This window comes from Anastrepha obliqua, chromosome 3 (genome assembly GCF_027943255.1).
Source record: "Anastrepha obliqua isolate idAnaObli1 chromosome 3, idAnaObli1_1.0, whole genome shotgun sequence".
In the NCBI taxonomy this organism is placed as follows: Eukaryota; Metazoa; Arthropoda; class Insecta; order Diptera; family Tephritidae; genus Anastrepha; species Anastrepha obliqua.
In genome coordinates this window covers 71173086-71191496 of record NC_072894.1, presented here as the reverse complement: position 1 = coordinate 71191496, position 18411 = coordinate 71173086, and the positions used below count along the sequence as shown (strand labels likewise).

Below are 18411 nucleotides of genomic sequence, written 5' to 3'. Positions count from 1 at the left end.
GAAACGAAGAGACATGCAGTTATCGTTGCAATCTGTGTATCAATCACACTGATTTAGAAATTTCTAATTTTCTTAAGGTTCGTAAAAAACACGAAGAACTTTCTGACTCTGTTCGACCTGAGTATTTATTCAACAAGTGACACTGTAAGCGACAATGAGGATCCGTCAAAATGAATGAGATCCGTTGAGATACGTTGAGTTGCCCATGAAGACATCCGTATAAATCCTCCGTTTTGCGCAGAAGACAGTTTATGTCGGAGAAAACACGAGAACAGCGAGTCATCCGATCAAAACGGCTTCTAAACAGAATTAAACCCCCTGAAGCGTCTGAGATGTTATGGTTTTTTTCTGGGGAAGAAATGTTGACCAAGCCCCAAAGATCAATCGCAGAACTGACCAGAGTGTCAGGCGGCTATGTATCCAATCCTACAGAAGCTCCAGTTGTCATGCACAAGAAGTTTCCAGTTGCAGTTGTTATGGTTTTAGGTGTTGTGAGCAATAAAGGGCATGCCATCCCACCACACTTCTTTACTCAAAGATTTTGAGTGAATTCTGCTGTATTTATCGAGGTTCTACAGACAGTAATGAAACCCTGGATTGATAGTGTACACGGTGACAGCCCATATATCTTCATAAGGACTCTGCTCCTACACACAAAACGATTGCGGCAAAAGAATGGATGGCTGAAAATTTCCATGACCACATAACATCGAACTTGTGGCCGCCTAACTTCGGATCGAAAAGATTATTGCTGCTAATGAAAGTTTTATTAAATAATTTTATGGATATATAATAAGTTAATGTTGTGAAAATAATTCTTCAAGTTTCCTTAAATTTTGTTCACGCACCCTGTACATAAGTAGAGGCAAAGGCAGAGTATAACAAAATTTGTTCTAGTAATTATGGATGAAAATCAGAAAAATAAAAATTAAATTAAATTCTATTAATCTGGATTGCTTTCGAGTAATGTTTTAAAACTAATAAACCTGTACATAGTTGTCTTTGAAATGGTTATCCTTACATGAAATTCAAAAACAAAAAACAGTTTACGGACAAATCGCGCATGAGCGGGTTAATTATTTCTCGTTTGGTCGTTAAGTTACGCTTAAGTGTTTTGTTTTGTCTTTTCTGATTGCTTCTCAGCTTTAGCGCTGATTTTGATTACATATAACCAGTTAAGCACCGAACCAGAAAGCAGTCAAGTTTCGCAGATCGTAGTGTTAACATTTTTAATCCACTCAATAAAATGGTGCATAGTTGTTGTATATGGACAGGTGAGTGCCAAAGATAAAAGGAGAGAAGTTCATATTATTCGCAATCCTTTAATTTTCTACATACTTAGGTGTTTTTATATTAACTGCCGTCACGCATGGAGCACCACAAGAACAAAGAAATCAATCAGACGACACCTCACAACGGCTTAGGCGACAAATCTTCCCCAGCGATTTTGGTGCGAACAGCGATCCACTTTTCTTCCCAGCTCCAAATATTTTCAATATAAATCCATTTGCTCGACCGCAATTTAACCGTCCAGGACCTGGGCAACCGTTGATATTCAGCAATGAGGGGCAGCAAACACCTAGCCAAACAACAACGCCAAAGACACAACAATCATCTAACATTGGTGATTCGGATGTTGTTTTTATAAATAATCGACCCATGGTTGCTACCATGGCGCCATTCACAGCACGCACTACAGCTTCGCCACAATTTTTGAACTGTTTTGGCAGCTGTCCCACTACCTCGGAGTATAATCCGGTATGCGCTAGCAATCAGCAGCAATACCAGAATCAACAAAAGTTCGATTGTGCGCGACGTTGTGGCGCAGGTGAGTAATTTGTTTACATATATTGTATGTATGTAGATATATGTACTTCTATGCTCATACATAGAAATATACTCTCATACATTTATTTATTTGATAGTTGGTTTTTAGTGAGAAAAAAATTCAGTTAAACGCATGTTAATTCAAATATAGGGCGCTTCAACCGGCGATTTCTTCTTTTCAAATAGCTGTCCCCTTGCTTTTCTATGCGTCTAAATTGATTTGAAAATTTTGTTTAAGATACAATCAGGTTAAATATAGAAAATGTTACAAAAAAATTAGCCTACAGTGGAGAGCATAACTGAGTGCATGATTTTTTATTACTATTTGCAATGTTTGTCGAGCTAGATTTTTTTTTAATATTTTTTTAACCAAAACCATTTATTCAAACCTTCAAAACCAAAATTTTCCAAAGAATTATGTACACGGTAGATACGCAGCGGTTAACTCTTAATATTGTATTACAATAAGTTAATGTTGTGTAAAAAATTCTTCAAGTTCCATTAAATTTTATTCAAAATATTCACTTGTGTTACCCTCAAGTTATCGTGAAATAATGTACGCACCTTTTTTACATTTTGAATAAAAAGAAAAATAAAAAAGATTTTCGTTATTCGGAAATGAGCACGAAATGTCATAATCTGCTTGGCGAACGAAAATGGAACTATTTTCCTTACTGTATACTAATAATACTTACTATTTATATACTACTTGATTTTAAAAACGAAAAGCCTTGCAATATAAAAAAAATTACTTCATTGTTCAACAATTTAGACTGAAAATTCTTGTTCAGATGCATGTATACTCGTATACAGGGTCCGGCACCCGAAGTGTAACCAACTTCAGACCGCTCGGGCATCAGCTGTCTGTTGGAAAGGTAACAGGCAAATACAGTTTTTGTTTATCGCACCATTACTCGTTACAATAATACTGGTAACATCGCAGAACTTCGATTGCAACGTCACGTAAAATGGTTCAAAGTGAAAAAGCGACTTGAGCGAAGTCCCCGACGAATCAAAGGGCGAAAGAACTGAAAATATCTCAAAGTCAAGCCTTATAAGATATAAAAGCCATATGCTCTTACATCAAAGCAGCAGCATGTCAAACTTGAGAGAGCGAAGGAGTTGCTTCGCTTGGCCGAAAGCGGTTAATTTCCGAACATTGTGTCCATAGTCAAGACAAAAGGTGGTCATATCGAGCAAAAGTAAATTGATTCTTAATTTTGTATTATTTTTACACATTTTTTACTTTGTATTGAAAAAAGTAATTTTCCAAACTAAATTTATGCCCTTTTAATTTGTTACACTTTGAGTGCCGGACCCTGTGTGTATATTTGAATTATACATACCTGTTACCTTTCCATGGTCAACTGAATAATGTCATTAAATTTTGACTTTACAAAACCAAAAATTATTTACGATTACCTTGAATTTTTTACTTAGTTACCTTTACCTTGCATGCATCTCGTACGCATGAAAAACGTTTTAAACACTGCCTACTTAAATTAAGGCTAATCAATATTATTACATATGTATATGTACCTACAATTTTCATCACATGCATTCTCATTATCCCTGCAGACATCCAAATCGTGCGACGCGGCAGCTGTGAAGGTCTATTTCCCATGCAACGCGGATAAGAGCATTATAAGTTATACTTATGCACATTTATAGACTTAAATTTTATGTATGTGTACATAAGTGTTTGTAAGTATATATGACCGATGTGTACATATGTACGAAATCTTGGGGCAACCGAACTGATTTGCTGAATAATTTTTCGCCGCAAAAATAATGCATACAGAATTTTTTTAAGTTGGAGTATATGTACATATGTATGTATGTATGCATGTGTGTGCATGCATGTCTTGTTAGGCTAGCCAATAATCAATATAAATACATATATTGTGATACCTGTTATTTTATGATGCAAGTTGCTAATTTTTTTTTTGTTTTTGTTTTTTGTGCTCATACATATTCCTGAATTCGTTAAACTAGTTTTGTTAAGATATGTGAAAAAAATCAAATAAAAGCAAACAAATAAACTAAATAAAAAATAAACAAAAAACAAAGATTATTTAACCAGCACACCATATACTCGTAAGTAAAAAGTATATGTTAGTATTCTGAGCTCGTGAGCTTCTTATTATATTATTTAATTTTTTATAGAGCATTTTATTTTTAAAAGTTGTAGAATCAGAATCAAAATTATTTTACCTGTTTACCATAGATGGGCACACTGCATTATATACATATTTACAGCATTACAAATAACAGTAATCAGTTTCTTTCAGTAATCAGTAAAAAAATATTTTTACTGCAATTTTTTTCAGTAATCAACAAAAGTTTTCTGGTAATGCAAATTAAATTGCAATATGAGTAAAAAATTATATTCACAGCATTTTTATTGCTACTGCAAAGTGTACATCTATGCTGGATCTTGGTGCGTGTGACTAGTGCCCGTTATTCCTTCATCAATAATGTCTGAATCAACCGATAACTACCTAACTTGTCTCTGGATGTGACCCAACCATGTAGTATTGTAAAAACATGTTTAATGGATTTTAGAAACACGGCGTGGAATTCAACCACAGCACTACATAGACCGGAATTCAGGGTAAGGAGATTAGTAAAAAAATCCAATGTTCGCAATTTCTAAAATATTGTTTGTTTCAGAATCTTCCAGCCTAAATTCAAATGCACTTTTATCCCCTGATGCTAGCTGGCGCTTGATAAGGCACGGCAGTACTTATACTTTGTACTTTAATACGATTCGAGTGCTTGTCGTTTATCTTTGCAATACCTGACTTAAGCAAAGGTAACAGGACATCCATTAGAAGTATAAGAATATTCGAGTCTTCAATTAAGAAATTAATATATTATGCCTTTTTTAAATAGCACCCTACAAATGCCAACAACAGTTATTACCTTTTTATAATGTAAAACTTTTGATCTCTTTGCTTAAAAGTATTTTGCGACCCTGAAAAACAGCCCCTTATATATTGTTGAAACCTTGTTTTTTCTTTGGAAATATATGGCGACCCTGAAAAGGGCTTAAATAGACTTATCTGGCTACCCTGAAAATTAAATTATTAAAGCATTGATCGGCCGCCGTAACCGAATATGTAGTGCGTGACTACCATTCGGAAGACGTAGGTTCGAATCTCCGTGATACACCACAATGAAGAAAATGTTTTTTTCTAACAGCGGTCGCCACTCGGCACGCAATGGCAAACCTTCGAGTCTATTTCTGCCATGAAAAATCTCCTCATAAAAATTATTTACCGTTCGGAGTCGACTTAAAGCTGTAGGTCCCACCATTTGGGGAAGAAAATCAAGACGCACGCCACAAATAGGAGAAGCTCAGCCAAACACCCAAAGAGAGTGTAAGCACCAATTATATATATGTATACCCTATGAACAGAGAGTACCAGGAATGTTTAAGGGGGAAGTCTACTGTGAATTTTTCAAAAAATCGATTTTTTTTATTAGCTTAAAAAATACTTTGAACCCTCTTAAATAAGGTACAATATGTGTTACAGCTGGCTAAATTTTTCTTCGTTGAAATTTCGACCTTTTCCCGAAGCGCTCCAAAGCGCGTACCTGCTAATACTGAAACTTTAAACGCATTTTTCTCGAAACTAAGTTTTTGTATACGGTGTACACGATATCTCGAGTTCTGATAAATGAATCAGCTTAAAAATTTAATTATATATTCTCTGTAATAGTGTCTCTCGTCTGACATAGGATTTTTTTGATATCGTTTTTTGTTAAATTGTTATAAACAATAGTAACATCAATTTTAGAAAAAAAAAGAAAAAAATTTCAAGAATTTTTTTTTCAACGCCAAAATTTTTTATCGACATAATCCTACGTCAGACGAGAGTCAATACTATGTATATGATAACAATATTTTGTTTTTTTGTTTTAGATCACCGAAACGTAAGATTTCATGTACACCGTTTAGGCACCTAAGAAAAGCGGACCTGCGCTTGCAGAAGTGCCACAGCGGCCATTTTGAATATTTTGACTTAAAATTTTTTTTTCAAAAACTTAAATATATAATAAAGATAAGAGTTTAAATAGATTTTATGTTCGAGCAATATTTTGTTAGAAATAAAATCCGGAAAATAAGCCTGTTTTTTCCCTTGTCACAGTAGACTTCCCCCTTAAATAAAATAAAACAGAGTTAAATTTCAAGCAAATTTATTTTATCCCCTTCAAAATATGTCTGAAGCAACACACATGTGCCAACGTTTAACCCAGTCCTCTATGCACTCCGATGAAGGGATACAGACCGACGAAGGCATGGCCTTCAGCTCCTTCGTCGCATTCTTTTTGATCTCCTCTATCGACTGAAATCTCCTTCCACGAAGTGGTAACTTCAACTTGGGAAACAAAAGGAAGTCGCACGGGGTCATATCAGGTGAATGCGGTGCTTGCACGATGGTATTTACTTGGTGTTTGTTGTTTGGTTAAATAATCCAGCACAATTTGGGCTCGGTGCGATGTATCATCATGCAAAATCCAAAAATTGTTTGCCTATATCCGGCTGTTTACGACGTACAGCATCTCTCAAACGAATAAATAGTATTTTTTATTGACTGTCTGGCCCGATGGAAGGTACTCATGGTGCACTACGCCTTGGTCTAGTCGAAAAGACGTATACGTCAACAAGCAAAACTGCGGCATTTGAGGTGCTGAAAATTCAAATATTATTCATGAAAGACCTATGCGCCGCAACGAGTCACAGTTTGGTGTAGTTTTTAGGCTGGTGGAGTCATTGGGCCGTACTTCTACGAATATGATTTTGGTAACGCTGGTTAAGATTATCGTGGCATGATAAAAAACTTTGTACGACTCAAATTAGATGCCAAGAACTTCTTAGACAATATGTCTTGTCACGCAGCGCATGAGAACGATATAATTTTTCGTGTCCGCCTTTCTCGAATTGTGTTGAAAATAATTCATTAGTATAAAATGGAAAATAAAGAGGCATGTAAGTACGTATACATATATGTATTTAATTAAAACGCTTGATATTTATGTTGCTATATTTGTAAATAACTTATTAGCCTACATAACCTTGGAATGATACAAGTTATCTTCCACATTGATTTTCTGGAAGCCCTATAAATATTGACCCCATTGAACCTCTTTCAAATTAGAAAATATAGATGGAATGTTATTTAATGAGTTATTGACAATTGATTTCAAATTGCGATTTTTCGCATTTTAAGAGTAATTCCACTTTTCTTTAGGCATCCTCGATATAAAAAAAACGATATGTTTGAAATATGGCGAAAAGAACGTTCATAAAAAGAAAAATTTGATGCCGTTTTTTATTATGTGTTTGGTAAAAATAAGGACATTAATATTTCCGATAAAATGGAAAGGATTTAATGCAAAAAAAAACATTTTTTACTGTAAACTTAACTCAAAAGAGGAAAAAATATGTGGGTGAACGATATAAAGTGTTACCAACTTCACACTGCTTGTATCTGTAAAACAGCTCATGACATCAACGTCAAAATTGTTCTAATGACAGTTCAATATATTGTTTATAAGCCATCAAAAGCATTTGCGTCTCAGTTTTGTTGATTTTTTTTTTTTTTTTCTGTGATGGAATTCAAACGTAATAGTGTGATTGCATTATATTTGGCTGGAAAATCACAACCAGCCATTGCTCGTGAGCTCAGTCACCTCAAATTAAATAAAATGTTTGTGTATCGCACTATAAAACGTTACAGTGATACTGGTAGCATTGCAAAACGCTATGGAGGTGGACCAAAAAAACCGCAACAACGCCAGAAATGGTTCGGAAAGTGAAGTCTCGACTTGAACGAAATCCACGTCGATGTGAAAGAAAAATTGCCAAAGAACTGAAAATATCGCAAGACAGCTTTCGACGCATATTGAAAAATGAGCTCAAGGTCAAGGCTTACAAGTTCCAAAAAGCACACGGTCTTTCACCCCAGCAAAAAAAAGTTCGGTGCGAAAGAGCAAAGGAGTTGTTGCGCTTGCACGAACGTGGCGAATTTCCTAACATTGTGTTTTCTGATGAAAAAAATTTCCCAATTGAGCAGTTCATAAACACTCAAAACGATCGTGTTTACTTGGCCGAACAATCATACGAGAATTTGAGCCTATGTATGGCCACTCGAAGCAATTTCCCATCGCAAGTAATGGTTTGGACCGCAGTGACCGCTGATGGACGCTCTCCAATCGTTTTTATCGAGCCTGGTGTCAAAGTGAATGCGACTTGTTATCGGGAAATGTTTTCAAAGCTGCTTTAGAGCCGTGGGCTCGCAAATATTTCGGTCTTAGACCATGGACGTTCCAACAGGACTCGGCACCGTCTCATAAAGCTCGTTTGAACCAAGAATGGTTAAAAAATCATGGTCCACACTTCATTTCGTCCACACAATGGCTAGTCAGACGCAAATTCGATGGAGTATTCCATCTGTTCCATTTTGAGACAATTGAAGTCATAAAAGAGAATTCGAAGAACACACTTGAGCTTGACTTGTTTACAGTAGCACAGAAAACAAACTATGTGACATATCACGCTGAAATTTGCCATGTAAGCTTATAACAGTCCTACCAAAAAACAAAAAATGTATTTTTGCCATATGTCATCCGCGGACCGTTTTATTGATACCGTCTCGTTCATATTTCAGCAGATTTTTCGTTGATTAAATTTATCATGAATTCAATGAAAAAACTCATTTTTTGCTTAGGCAACTTTATTAGCTTCATATTGGCGAAAAAATTCACAAAATATAATTCTTGGATTATGTCAAATCATTTTTTCTTTTAATATCGCATATATATTTTGTACCATATATGAATTTCCTTATGGTATATATGAATTATATTTACGGTGTCCATAAATTATATTATGTAATATACATATTTACATTCAAAGATTAATTTTAAACTAGTTTTTAAACCGTTTATTTCCATTTAAATGAAAAAAAATACTTTTTGCTGTCATTTTTACCGAAAGGTATTAATTGTCCACTTTCTTCACTCTTAAATGCAACTTTTTGCAAGGGAGTGTCAAAACTCTAATGTCTCAAATGACCTTGTACCTGTATGAGCAAATATTTTCACTTTTTTAAATTTATCTTCTTTAATTTGTAATTAATATATACTTCAAACTTAAGTACTTAATTCTGATTTTTAACAAAAAAATCCCAATATGTGCTACTTATTTACAATGCTTCAGAAATACCATAGAAAATTACGCTTTCCACGAAATCATGTTTTTATGCATGTGATGCATAGAATAAATAATTATCATAATATTCAAGTCTACTAAAAAACGCAAGAGATAAGAGGCTTATCTGGTTTATTTTAATATTTATAAGCGATAACAATTAGCGAGATACGAAAAACCCCTACATTTTATGCACAAAAAAAAATAGTAAGAAGGAAGATTCTGCCGAGATTTTTATCTAATTTTGTTTGGGTGTACGAGTACATACTACAGAGTTCGGCACTCGAAGTGTAACCAATTAAACAGTCAATAAATTTAGTTTGGAAAATTACTTTTTTCAATTCAAAGTAAAAAATGTGTGAATATAATACAAAATTCAGAATCAATTTAATTTTGCTCGATATGACCACCTTTTGCCTTGACTATGGTCTTGAAACGGTCCAGGAACGAATACTAAGCTGCCCAAATGTGGCTTGTAGCTATTTTGGCCCACTCGCAGACAATGGCTTTTTTCAGCGCCTCGAAACTGATTAATCTTTTAGTTCGGACCTTGCGCTACAAAATGGCCCAAAGAGAATAATCCACCGCATTCGCGTCTGGTGAATTTGAGAGCCATTGTGTGGGCGTTATGAAGTTCGGAACGTTGTTTTTTACCCATTCATGGTTCACTCGGGCTTTGTGAGACGGTGCCGAGTCCTGTTGAAACGTCAATGGACTGCCACCGAAATGTTTGTCGACGGCTTCACAGCAACCTCTACAATACTTTCTCGATAATATTTCACATTTACCTTGACGCCAGGCTCGATGAAAACGATTGGAGAGCGCCCATCTGCGCTTACAAGGGCCCAAACCATTACCTGTGGCGGGTGATGCCTCTTGATGGTCAATCGATGACTCAAATTCTCGTATGAACGGTTGGTCAAATAAATCTTATCGCTTTGCGAGTTAAAGAATTGCTCAATTTGAAAAATTTTCTCCTCAGAAAACACAATGTTCGGAAATTAACCGCTTTCGGTCAAGCAAAGCAACTCCTTCGCTCTCTCAAGACTGACATGTTGCTGATTTGGTGTGAGGTCATGCGGCTTATGGATCTTGTAAAGAAGGCTTGACTTTGAGATCATTTTTCAGTACGCGGTGGATGCCACCGTCAGAGATTTTCAGTTCTTTCGCCATTTGATTGGCACTTCGTCGGAGACTTCGGTCAAGTCGCTTTTTCACTTTTTGAACCATTTCACGTGACGTTGCAATGTTTTGATGACCACCTCCATGACGAGGCGATAAACAGAATTCATTTACTTTAAGGTGCTCGAGCTCACGAACAATCGCTGGCTGTGATTTTCAAGCCAACTATAATGCAATCGTTCACTACGGATTTTCTCTTTTCGCGTTTACTCTCGGCAAAATGCTTCCTACTCTGGACTGTCATTTAGACAACTAATATTTAGATGACGTGGGGTCTGAAGTGGGTTCGAGTGGCGGACCCTGTATACAAACAAATGTGATAAAAATTACTTATTTTGTTACAAACAACACTTAGTAAAAATTCAAAGCTTAAACGAAACGTTAACTCTCACGGCCACGGCCATGGCTCTAAAGCCGGCCACAAACGGAAAACAAATCCGAACAATCGGTTGAAACTCTTTTTGCCACACACGTGTGAATTTGTTGAAAATTTTAGTTTCACGCTGTTCGTTGCTGAGTGTACATCGAGCACGGAAAAAAATGATTGTCATGTATGGTATTTATTTGTGCTTGAAAAAAAGTGGGAGAGGAAGATTTTTTTCACACTTTCTATATTAGTGATTTTTCTACATTTTTATATTTTTCTAATAAAATTTGTCACGACTTTTATTTTATATTTCTGTCTTTATATTCATCGCTCTTATGTTTCCACAGTGATGGCTGGATTTTGAACAAATATTTGAGGTCCTCATTCAATTATTTATTTATTAGAAATATAATTATGAAGGATTGTTTGTGGCCCGCTTTAAGTATATTGAAATTGTAAAACTGATGCCATGCCTTCTTTCGCTAAGCATTAAAATGAACTGTATACAATTATTTACAATTCAAATAAATGAATGAAATCAAGAGATAAGGAACAAAAAAACTTTTTAGAGCATTTATGACTACCCTGCCGGGAAAGCCTGAACTATGGAGTTCAATTTCTTCCTCAATTTTAATTCAACGCATGAGAACCACCCTAGTGTAAACATTATATTTACTATATTATTCTTCAACAGTCCAAAAATAAATTGCCTTTGAGCATAAGGAACTACTTATAGGTATATTATGCGTTATATGTGGAACATAACGCATACTTTGGATTTAGCATTGATGCAGATTATATTCTTAACACGAACTAATGCAGTCTATATATCAATGACACAGATATCCCTTCCTGCACTTCTAGGCCTTACAGATGACTTATATATACTTAGTCCTACAATAAGTTCTGTTACAAAATAGGTCCGTTACACAAGCCTTCAGACGATTAGGCCTTTCAGCTATTTCAACACGCACGGCTTCGATGGATATTGACATCCCTGCTCGAACCATAGATTGTTTGAGACTCTCCAAATTACTGTGAAGTCTTCGACAGGCCATGTTCCCCAATTCTGACCACATACTGTAATCCAATGAATTCAGATATAGACTTCCAGACGGCCAATTTTCTGCGGCTATGAACCCAGGTTTATTGTCTCTTAGCCACTGGTGGGTGGTTTTTGTCTTATGGGCTGGAGCGGAATCTTGCTGAAAGAGAGTACTGCTCAACTGCTCCACCACGTCTTCTAAGACATCCTCCTGTTACACTCTTCTCCGGTCGTAACCCATTATTCGCAGAAATGAAGAGAAGTAACGACTTTACATGACACTCCCCACCAAAGCATTACGCAGGCTGGATCGTGGCCACACTGAGCTCTTGGAAGAACATTTTTTGTGTCTTTAGAAGTTTTAGCATAAATTTTGTCGTTTTGCTTATTAAAAACTTTTTTCAACAGTGAACATTTTCTCATCTGTGAAAAGAATATTTTCATGGCCGTTGACAGCGTGCCATCGAAGAAACTTATTGCATCTGTTGAGTCTAATTTTCTTCAAGCGCGTTGTCAAAAGATGACCAGTTGAGCGACGGAAGGCTTTCATGTGATTCCTGCGGTAGCACCCCAGCCTAACTTGCTTGCTGAGCATACTACTACGCTCTTTAACCAGGAGCATAAACGCTTCGTTGTGTAAATCTTGCTGAGGAAACATCAAAAGGCATCTAGTGGCTGTCCTGAAGGCAGTATTCTGACAGGTCTGAAGATTTGTCCACTGCGAATCACTAGTACCAGACGCCAGTCTAGCAGGGTAATTTAGAGCCGACTTGGCAATTCCCTTAAGGGGGGAAGCTGGTCTAGAATTTTGAAAAAATCGAAAATTTTTTTTTTGTCTTAAAAGGTGCTTTAGGGTCTTAGAAATAATATACCAAATGAGGGATGCCAGCAAAAATGTCTAAATGCCCAAATTTTTCATTCGACGGCAGTGCCTCGCAGGTATGCCCCGAACGCTACTTACAACTTTAAACGCGTTTTTCTCGAAATCACTTTTTTTAAACTGGCCGAAGACATAACTCGAACAAATCTTTACCGATTCTTACGAAATTTTGACAATACATTCGAAATACCTTTCTCCGGAGACGTACGTAGGATTTTTTATTTATATTACATAGTTTTTTTTTAATCAACAATTTTATGTCGTTCTTTATAGTGAAAATTGTAACTTTTTGTTCAAACGTGCACCATTTCGCGAAAAAACAAAATATCGAAAAAATCCTACGTACGTCTCTTTCTGTTGTTATATAGAAACTAAAAAAATTTTATTTTTTGATCCACGACAAAAATTAAGGAGTTTACGTCTTCGGCAATGGACCCACTAGAAAAAAAGGCGCCTTAGGAGAACTGCTGGACAGCGGCCATTTTGAAATTAATTCAGACGAAAAATTTTGTATTTGTACCATTTTGTATTTTTCACAGATTTTCGATTGATTCCTTTGTTGAGTCAAAATAAATTCATAAAATATGCTCATTTTTTGCTCTCTAGACCAGCTTCCCCCCTTAAATGTCGACAGCAATATTTATTTGTCTTTGTCCCAAGTGCTGCCGGCTGGCGTTTTGAAGACCTTGTTGCGGTTTTGGGCCTCTGAAGACCGATAAGGAGAACAAACTGCCAGAGGAGGCGGTCTTACAAGTCACTTTTTACATATTCGTGCAAGATTACTCATCATAGCCTAGCTACAGGTCCAGAGCTATAGGAAAATCAAAAAAAAAATATTTACGGTTTTGGCAAAGTAGGTCAGGATTTACTAAGTCAAACGCGTTAGAAAAATCCAAAAGGCAGAGGAGAGTTAGATTATCATTGTCAAATTGTTTCCTAATGTCATCAATTATTTTCAACATGGCCATAGATCAGCTGTGTTTAGGTCTACACCTCGGCTGCATGAAGAAGAAATTTGTAATGCCATTATGTGAGTCCCATACTATACTCAGTCCCATACTATACTGTGGCATCTGAATCGTATCGAATCAAGTACTAAACCCAAACTATCGAAAGGAATACAGTAGTTGAACACTTAATAGACATTATTTCGGAACTAGCACGTTTTCTTAGAGGGTACAAGCATGCACACATACATATGTATATTCTTGGCATTTATTGAGATTTGTATGGTAACCTTGTGAAAAATTATCAAAACCTTAATAGATTTGAGCATTCGTATTTTAGTAATTAACAGCATCCAGTGCGCGATAGAATTGTGTTGAAAAAATTATAAAGCTACCAAAAATTAAGCATTCAAGAAATGTTACGATTTTAGTGGGTAAATATTATTTATTAATATACACGTAGTTTATAAAATATGAAGTTAAACATAGTGCAAGTAAAGACACAGCGACATAAATATGGAAATATCGCACACCCTCTTCAAAAGAGCCACAACTCAAAACTTGACATTTATAATAAAACGGAAAACACTGTTTTTTAACTTATAAATTTTTTTAGAAAAATAAAACGTTGTTTATTGGGAAGAAAAGGTCTTCAAAAATCATATGAAAAAATGGTTTTGAAACTCGTTGGAAAAACAATTTTTTTAAATTTTGACTCTTTTAATAAAATTTTCACGAATTTATTATTTACATATTTTTATGTGTGTAAAGTAAATGAAAAAGATAGAGTTAAAACTCGGAAAAGGTGTGTTTTCAATAACCGGTAGTTATCAGCGAACTTGAAGAGTCACAACACAAACAAAAATGTCTGTCAATTGAAGTGCAGTGCCATTGTAACACATATGACGCCTAACGGTTTTTTTCGACAATTTACAATAGAAAAATAGAAGGTCCGTGCATGAAAAACCAAAATGATCGAACAACTTTTTTCGAATAGAGGTCGCCCCTCGGCAGGCAATGGCAAACCGCCGAGTGTATTTCTGCCACGAAACTCATCTGCCGTTTGGTCCCTCCATTCGTGGAGCAAAATCAAGACACACGGCATAATTAGGAAGGGAAGCTCGGCCAAACACCCAAAAGGAGTGTAAGCGCTATTTATAGTCTGTGTCAGAAAAAAGGAACCGCGATTATTCATGAAAAATAAAAGATATATATTTACAATTTTTGTTTACATAAATGTATGTATGTACAAAACTAGGAGTCGCAATTACTCAATAAGCTGCGTAGCCTCCATCGTTGTCGAGTATAGCCTGACATCTTCTCGGCATGCTTTTTTGCGTGGCTCGTCGTCAAAGAGGACCAGATTTTGCGAACTTTACGCACGAATTGCTTTAAATCGTGGGCTGGTTTTCCGGCAAGATGGGTTTTCATAGTTCCCCACACATTTTGTTGTTTTGTTATTCTTCAATGTGTTTTTGATGAAGTGGAACGATTTTGATGATGTGGGAAGGTAGGATATGTTCACCTCCTTCAGTCGACATTCGATGGTGTTGATACTCACATCTATTCCCTTTTTAGCAAGAATTGTGCGTGCTTGGCGTAGTCACAAAGAAGGATCTCGTTTAAAAAGTTGGACGCCACTTTATCCTGTTTTTTTATCGTTACTCGCTTCAAACCGCGCTCGTAAAAGTCATCAACATTTTTGTACACTTTATACCGCTGATTCCACATCACAAAAAACTTTTTTGATATTTTAATTACTTCTGCATCCACGGCGTAAGATATTTTCGGCCCCTCGAATGCGTTCATAAACGACACTATCCTGAGTTAGCGATGGCGTCGTAGCCCTTGAGCGGGACTATTACGCAGCAAAAAGCAGAACGAAATATATCTTGAACTTTTCAGCATTGATCAAGGGCTTACTTTATAATTTTTTCAACCTCAATGTGAAAACAATTTGCATTTTGAAACATAATAACAAAATTTTCACAAAATCGAAATTTTTTTTCTTCACTCATCTTATAGTAAATCATTTCAAGAATGTTGTGTCAAAATTTTAAGTGGATCGGAGCACAACTCTCAAAGTTATAGCCTTTGCAGGCACTCTACCTCGAATGCGGAGCATCGATAATTTCTCAGAGTCATTTTTTCAAACGCGTTTTTCCCGAAACGACTTCTTAAAAGTCGGTGCCAATCACAACTCCGAAACTATTCAACCGATTCTTTTCAAATTTTGCACACGTTTTCTAAATCAAAAATACCTCCCCCCTACACTGTTTTTTTTTTTATTTTTTGTTTTTAAGGTTGTTTTTCACTTACAAATATGGCGAAATTTTTCGCCAAAAATGCTCGTTTTACGTTTTTTTGCCACCAAAACTACAAAAATTAAAAAAAAAAAATTTTATTAATGTAGGGGGGAGCATTACGTCATACTTTAACTGAAAAATTCGACTTTTTTAGTTTCAGATGATTCTACGACGAATGCCGATTGGCACCGCAGAGCACCTCTCGAAAAACATATCTCCAAAAAAACTCTGTCATGGGCTTATTTGTCAATATTTTATTATTAATATTTTTTAAAAACTTATTGAAAAGATGTACAATAACATGCAACTGATTTTATTAAAGTATCTTAAGCCATATTTCTGTAAAAAATTCACAAAAAAAGTGTTTTTTTTTAGCGCTAAACCCTACCTCCCCCTTAAGAATCATCTCAATAAAACTTGATTAAAATATTAAATTTTTTTATAGAAGATCTAAATATAATATATTGCCAACCTGCTGAAGTCGAATACGCTGTTCTAGCAAAAGCTCGAAATATGTAAATACGAGTATGCATAAGTATATGTAATAGCACACTTAACCTTGTGTGTACATAAACGGAACCCACTCATATTTACTCAGGGAAAGTAATAGTTTTAGCCAACCGCTGTTTAGAACAGAAGTTGATAAGAAAAATGTATTCTACAATGGATTAAAATGTTTTAACGAGCCACCAACTCAAATAAAAAATTCTGTTAACAGAAGACTTTCAAGAGGCTGCTATTTAATCACTGTAAAACGTTGCCGAAATTAGACCCTTCCTTTCCAAGCAGGGAATCTGCATTGCATTAACTTGTTAAACTGTAAATTACGCTGTAAAGACTTGTAAACTATAATTTGTTTTATTGCACATTTTTATATGCAGCAATATTATTATTGAACTATTTGTCACATAAGCATATATTATAATTGTATAAATTAGGTCTAAAGACCGTAATAAATAAATAAATTAATTAACCTATGCATAAGTACATTTATATAACGAGGAATAATCGATCCTTCTCATTTCATATACAGTATTCCTATGTGCATCTTTGGCTCACCACATAGATGGCCTTCCGCAAGTTGGCCACAACTGGTCCCATTCGCCTCCCAACGCTTACAACAACCGTTGGCAGCAAAATATCCAGACTACGCAAACGAACTGGCAGTCAAATGGGGGCTGGAATTGGCTATTAGCAAATAATACTGGTTCCCAAATTAGGGACCGAAATAACTACAACGCAAACAGTTTGCCACGGGGGAATGGCACACGCCAATTACTGGGCACTAATTATCAGCGACAAGGAGAACGACTCTGGTTAAATAATAACCAATCACATCCTTATATCCAAGTGCCTGGTTTTGGTAATCGTTCAAGTCCCGCAGCTGCTAAACAATCGAATAGCAGCGTTTCTTTGGGAACAAGCGGTACAGCTGGTTGGAGAGCTCCCTATCAAGAGCTGGTTAATAATAATCGCAGCAGCAACCAAAAATACGACAATTGGGCCCCTTTTCACCGAAACTTAGCTCAAAATATTTCAACCACTCGACAACCGATAAGAAGCAGTAACCATCAAGGCGGTCCAGCAACAGCTGGTACTTGGGATATTGGACGGTCCAAATATAATTCGACATCCGGTGGACAAATTTTCGGCGTCGGTTGGCATGTGCCCGGCAGCCCACTATCGCCCAGCTCAGGTTTTATTGCGCCGACGGACCCGCATATTAGCGCAAATTGGAAAAGTGGTGCAGGCAATAACTCGTATCCCTTTGGGAATTCACGTGCTCCCAGTAATACCCAGCTGATTGGAAATAATGGCAATGCCCAAAATGCAACTTTTGGCAAAGGTGGTACAGGTCCCATTAACTCTGGTTACCCTGGCGCTGTCGCCTTAGGCGATGGACACAATAGCCAATCCCCCCATAGCGGTTTTATTGGTAGTTCGAGTTACGGAACACCACTCGCACCTTTGGCTGATGGTGCTTCTTGGAACTCTAATGCATTACTAGCTAACGTAAGCTATCCGAATGGTCACCGGCAACCCCCGTTAAGTCCTTATGCTAATCTGTTTATTTGAGCATCTGATGAATTTTCCCCAAAATTATTAGTTATTTGTAAATGCATTTAAGGCTTAGATAGCATTGTTTCAATGGAGTGATATGTATTAGCAAAATAATAAAAATGAAATAAAAACAATCATAAATATGTTTGACTCATATTAGGTATGAGAGCGAAGAAGAGACAACCCCATCGAGCATTAATTTATTTAGAGTAAACCAAACACGTAAATTTTTTGAATGAAACGTGATCGGAGCAATATAAAACTTGTAAAAGAGAGGCGCTAGGCGCTCAAAAATATTTTATCTACTGCTATATAAATACTGCTAAACCAATGAAGCACTTTAGACTACGAGTTTTCGAAAATACCTTCCGAGGATTTAAAACTTAAAAACCTGAATCCTTCCGATTGCAGCCAGAGAAAACGAAAAAGTTTCGCCTTTCAGCTGCTTGTGCCTGAAATTCGAGACTGAAGGCATTTGCCTTAGCAGTGTACTTCAGTTGTATTTTATGTACACAGAAAAGTCGATGAATATAAATAGTAAACGTTGGAACTTTTCCCGCCCTTTATTATTAGATAT

The 18411-nt window shown here is 36.1% G+C and overlaps 2 protein-coding genes across 2 annotated transcripts; both read left to right on the top strand.

Moving 5' to 3' along the window:
- The first annotated feature begins 1188 nt into the window (after positions 1 to 1188).
- LOC129241065 (uncharacterized) lies at positions 1189 to 3857 on the top strand. Its single transcript, XM_054877215.1, has 3 exons — positions 1189 to 1274; positions 1343 to 1828; positions 3406 to 3857. The coding sequence occupies exons 1-3, from the start codon at positions 1247 to 1249 to the stop codon at positions 3462 to 3464; spliced, it is 573 nt and encodes a 190-aa protein (XP_054733190.1). The 5' UTR covers positions 1189 to 1246; the 3' UTR covers positions 3465 to 3857.
- A 9623-nt stretch (positions 3858 to 13480) lies between these two features.
- On the top strand, positions 13481 to 17934 carry LOC129242060 (uncharacterized protein MAL13P1.336-like). Its single transcript, XM_054878620.1, has 2 exons — positions 13481 to 13550; positions 16807 to 17934. Exons 1-2 carry the CDS (start codon positions 13481 to 13483, stop codon positions 17847 to 17849), a joined length of 1113 nt encoding a protein of 370 aa, XP_054734595.1. The 3' UTR covers positions 17850 to 17934.
- The last annotated feature ends 477 nt before the right edge of the window (positions 17935 to 18411 follow it).

Coding starts and splice junctions, on each gene's coding strand:
- LOC129241065 (XM_054877215.1), top strand. CDS start 1,247: ATGGTGCATAGTTGTTGTATATGGACAG. Junction 1,275..1,342: donor TAGTTGTTGTATATGGACAG/GTGAGTGCCAAA, acceptor CTACATACTTAG/GTGTTTTTATATTAACTGCC. Junction 1,829..3,405: donor TGCGCGACGTTGTGGCGCAG/GTGAGTAATTTG, acceptor TTATCCCTGCAG/ACATCCAAATCGTGCGACGC.
- LOC129242060 (XM_054878620.1), top strand. CDS start 13,481: ATGGCCATAGATCAGCTGTGTTTAGGTCTACACCTCGGCTGCATGAAG. Junction 13,551..16,806: donor GAAATTTGTAATGCCATTAT/GTGAGTCCCATA, acceptor TTTCATATACAG/TATTCCTATGTGCATCTTTG.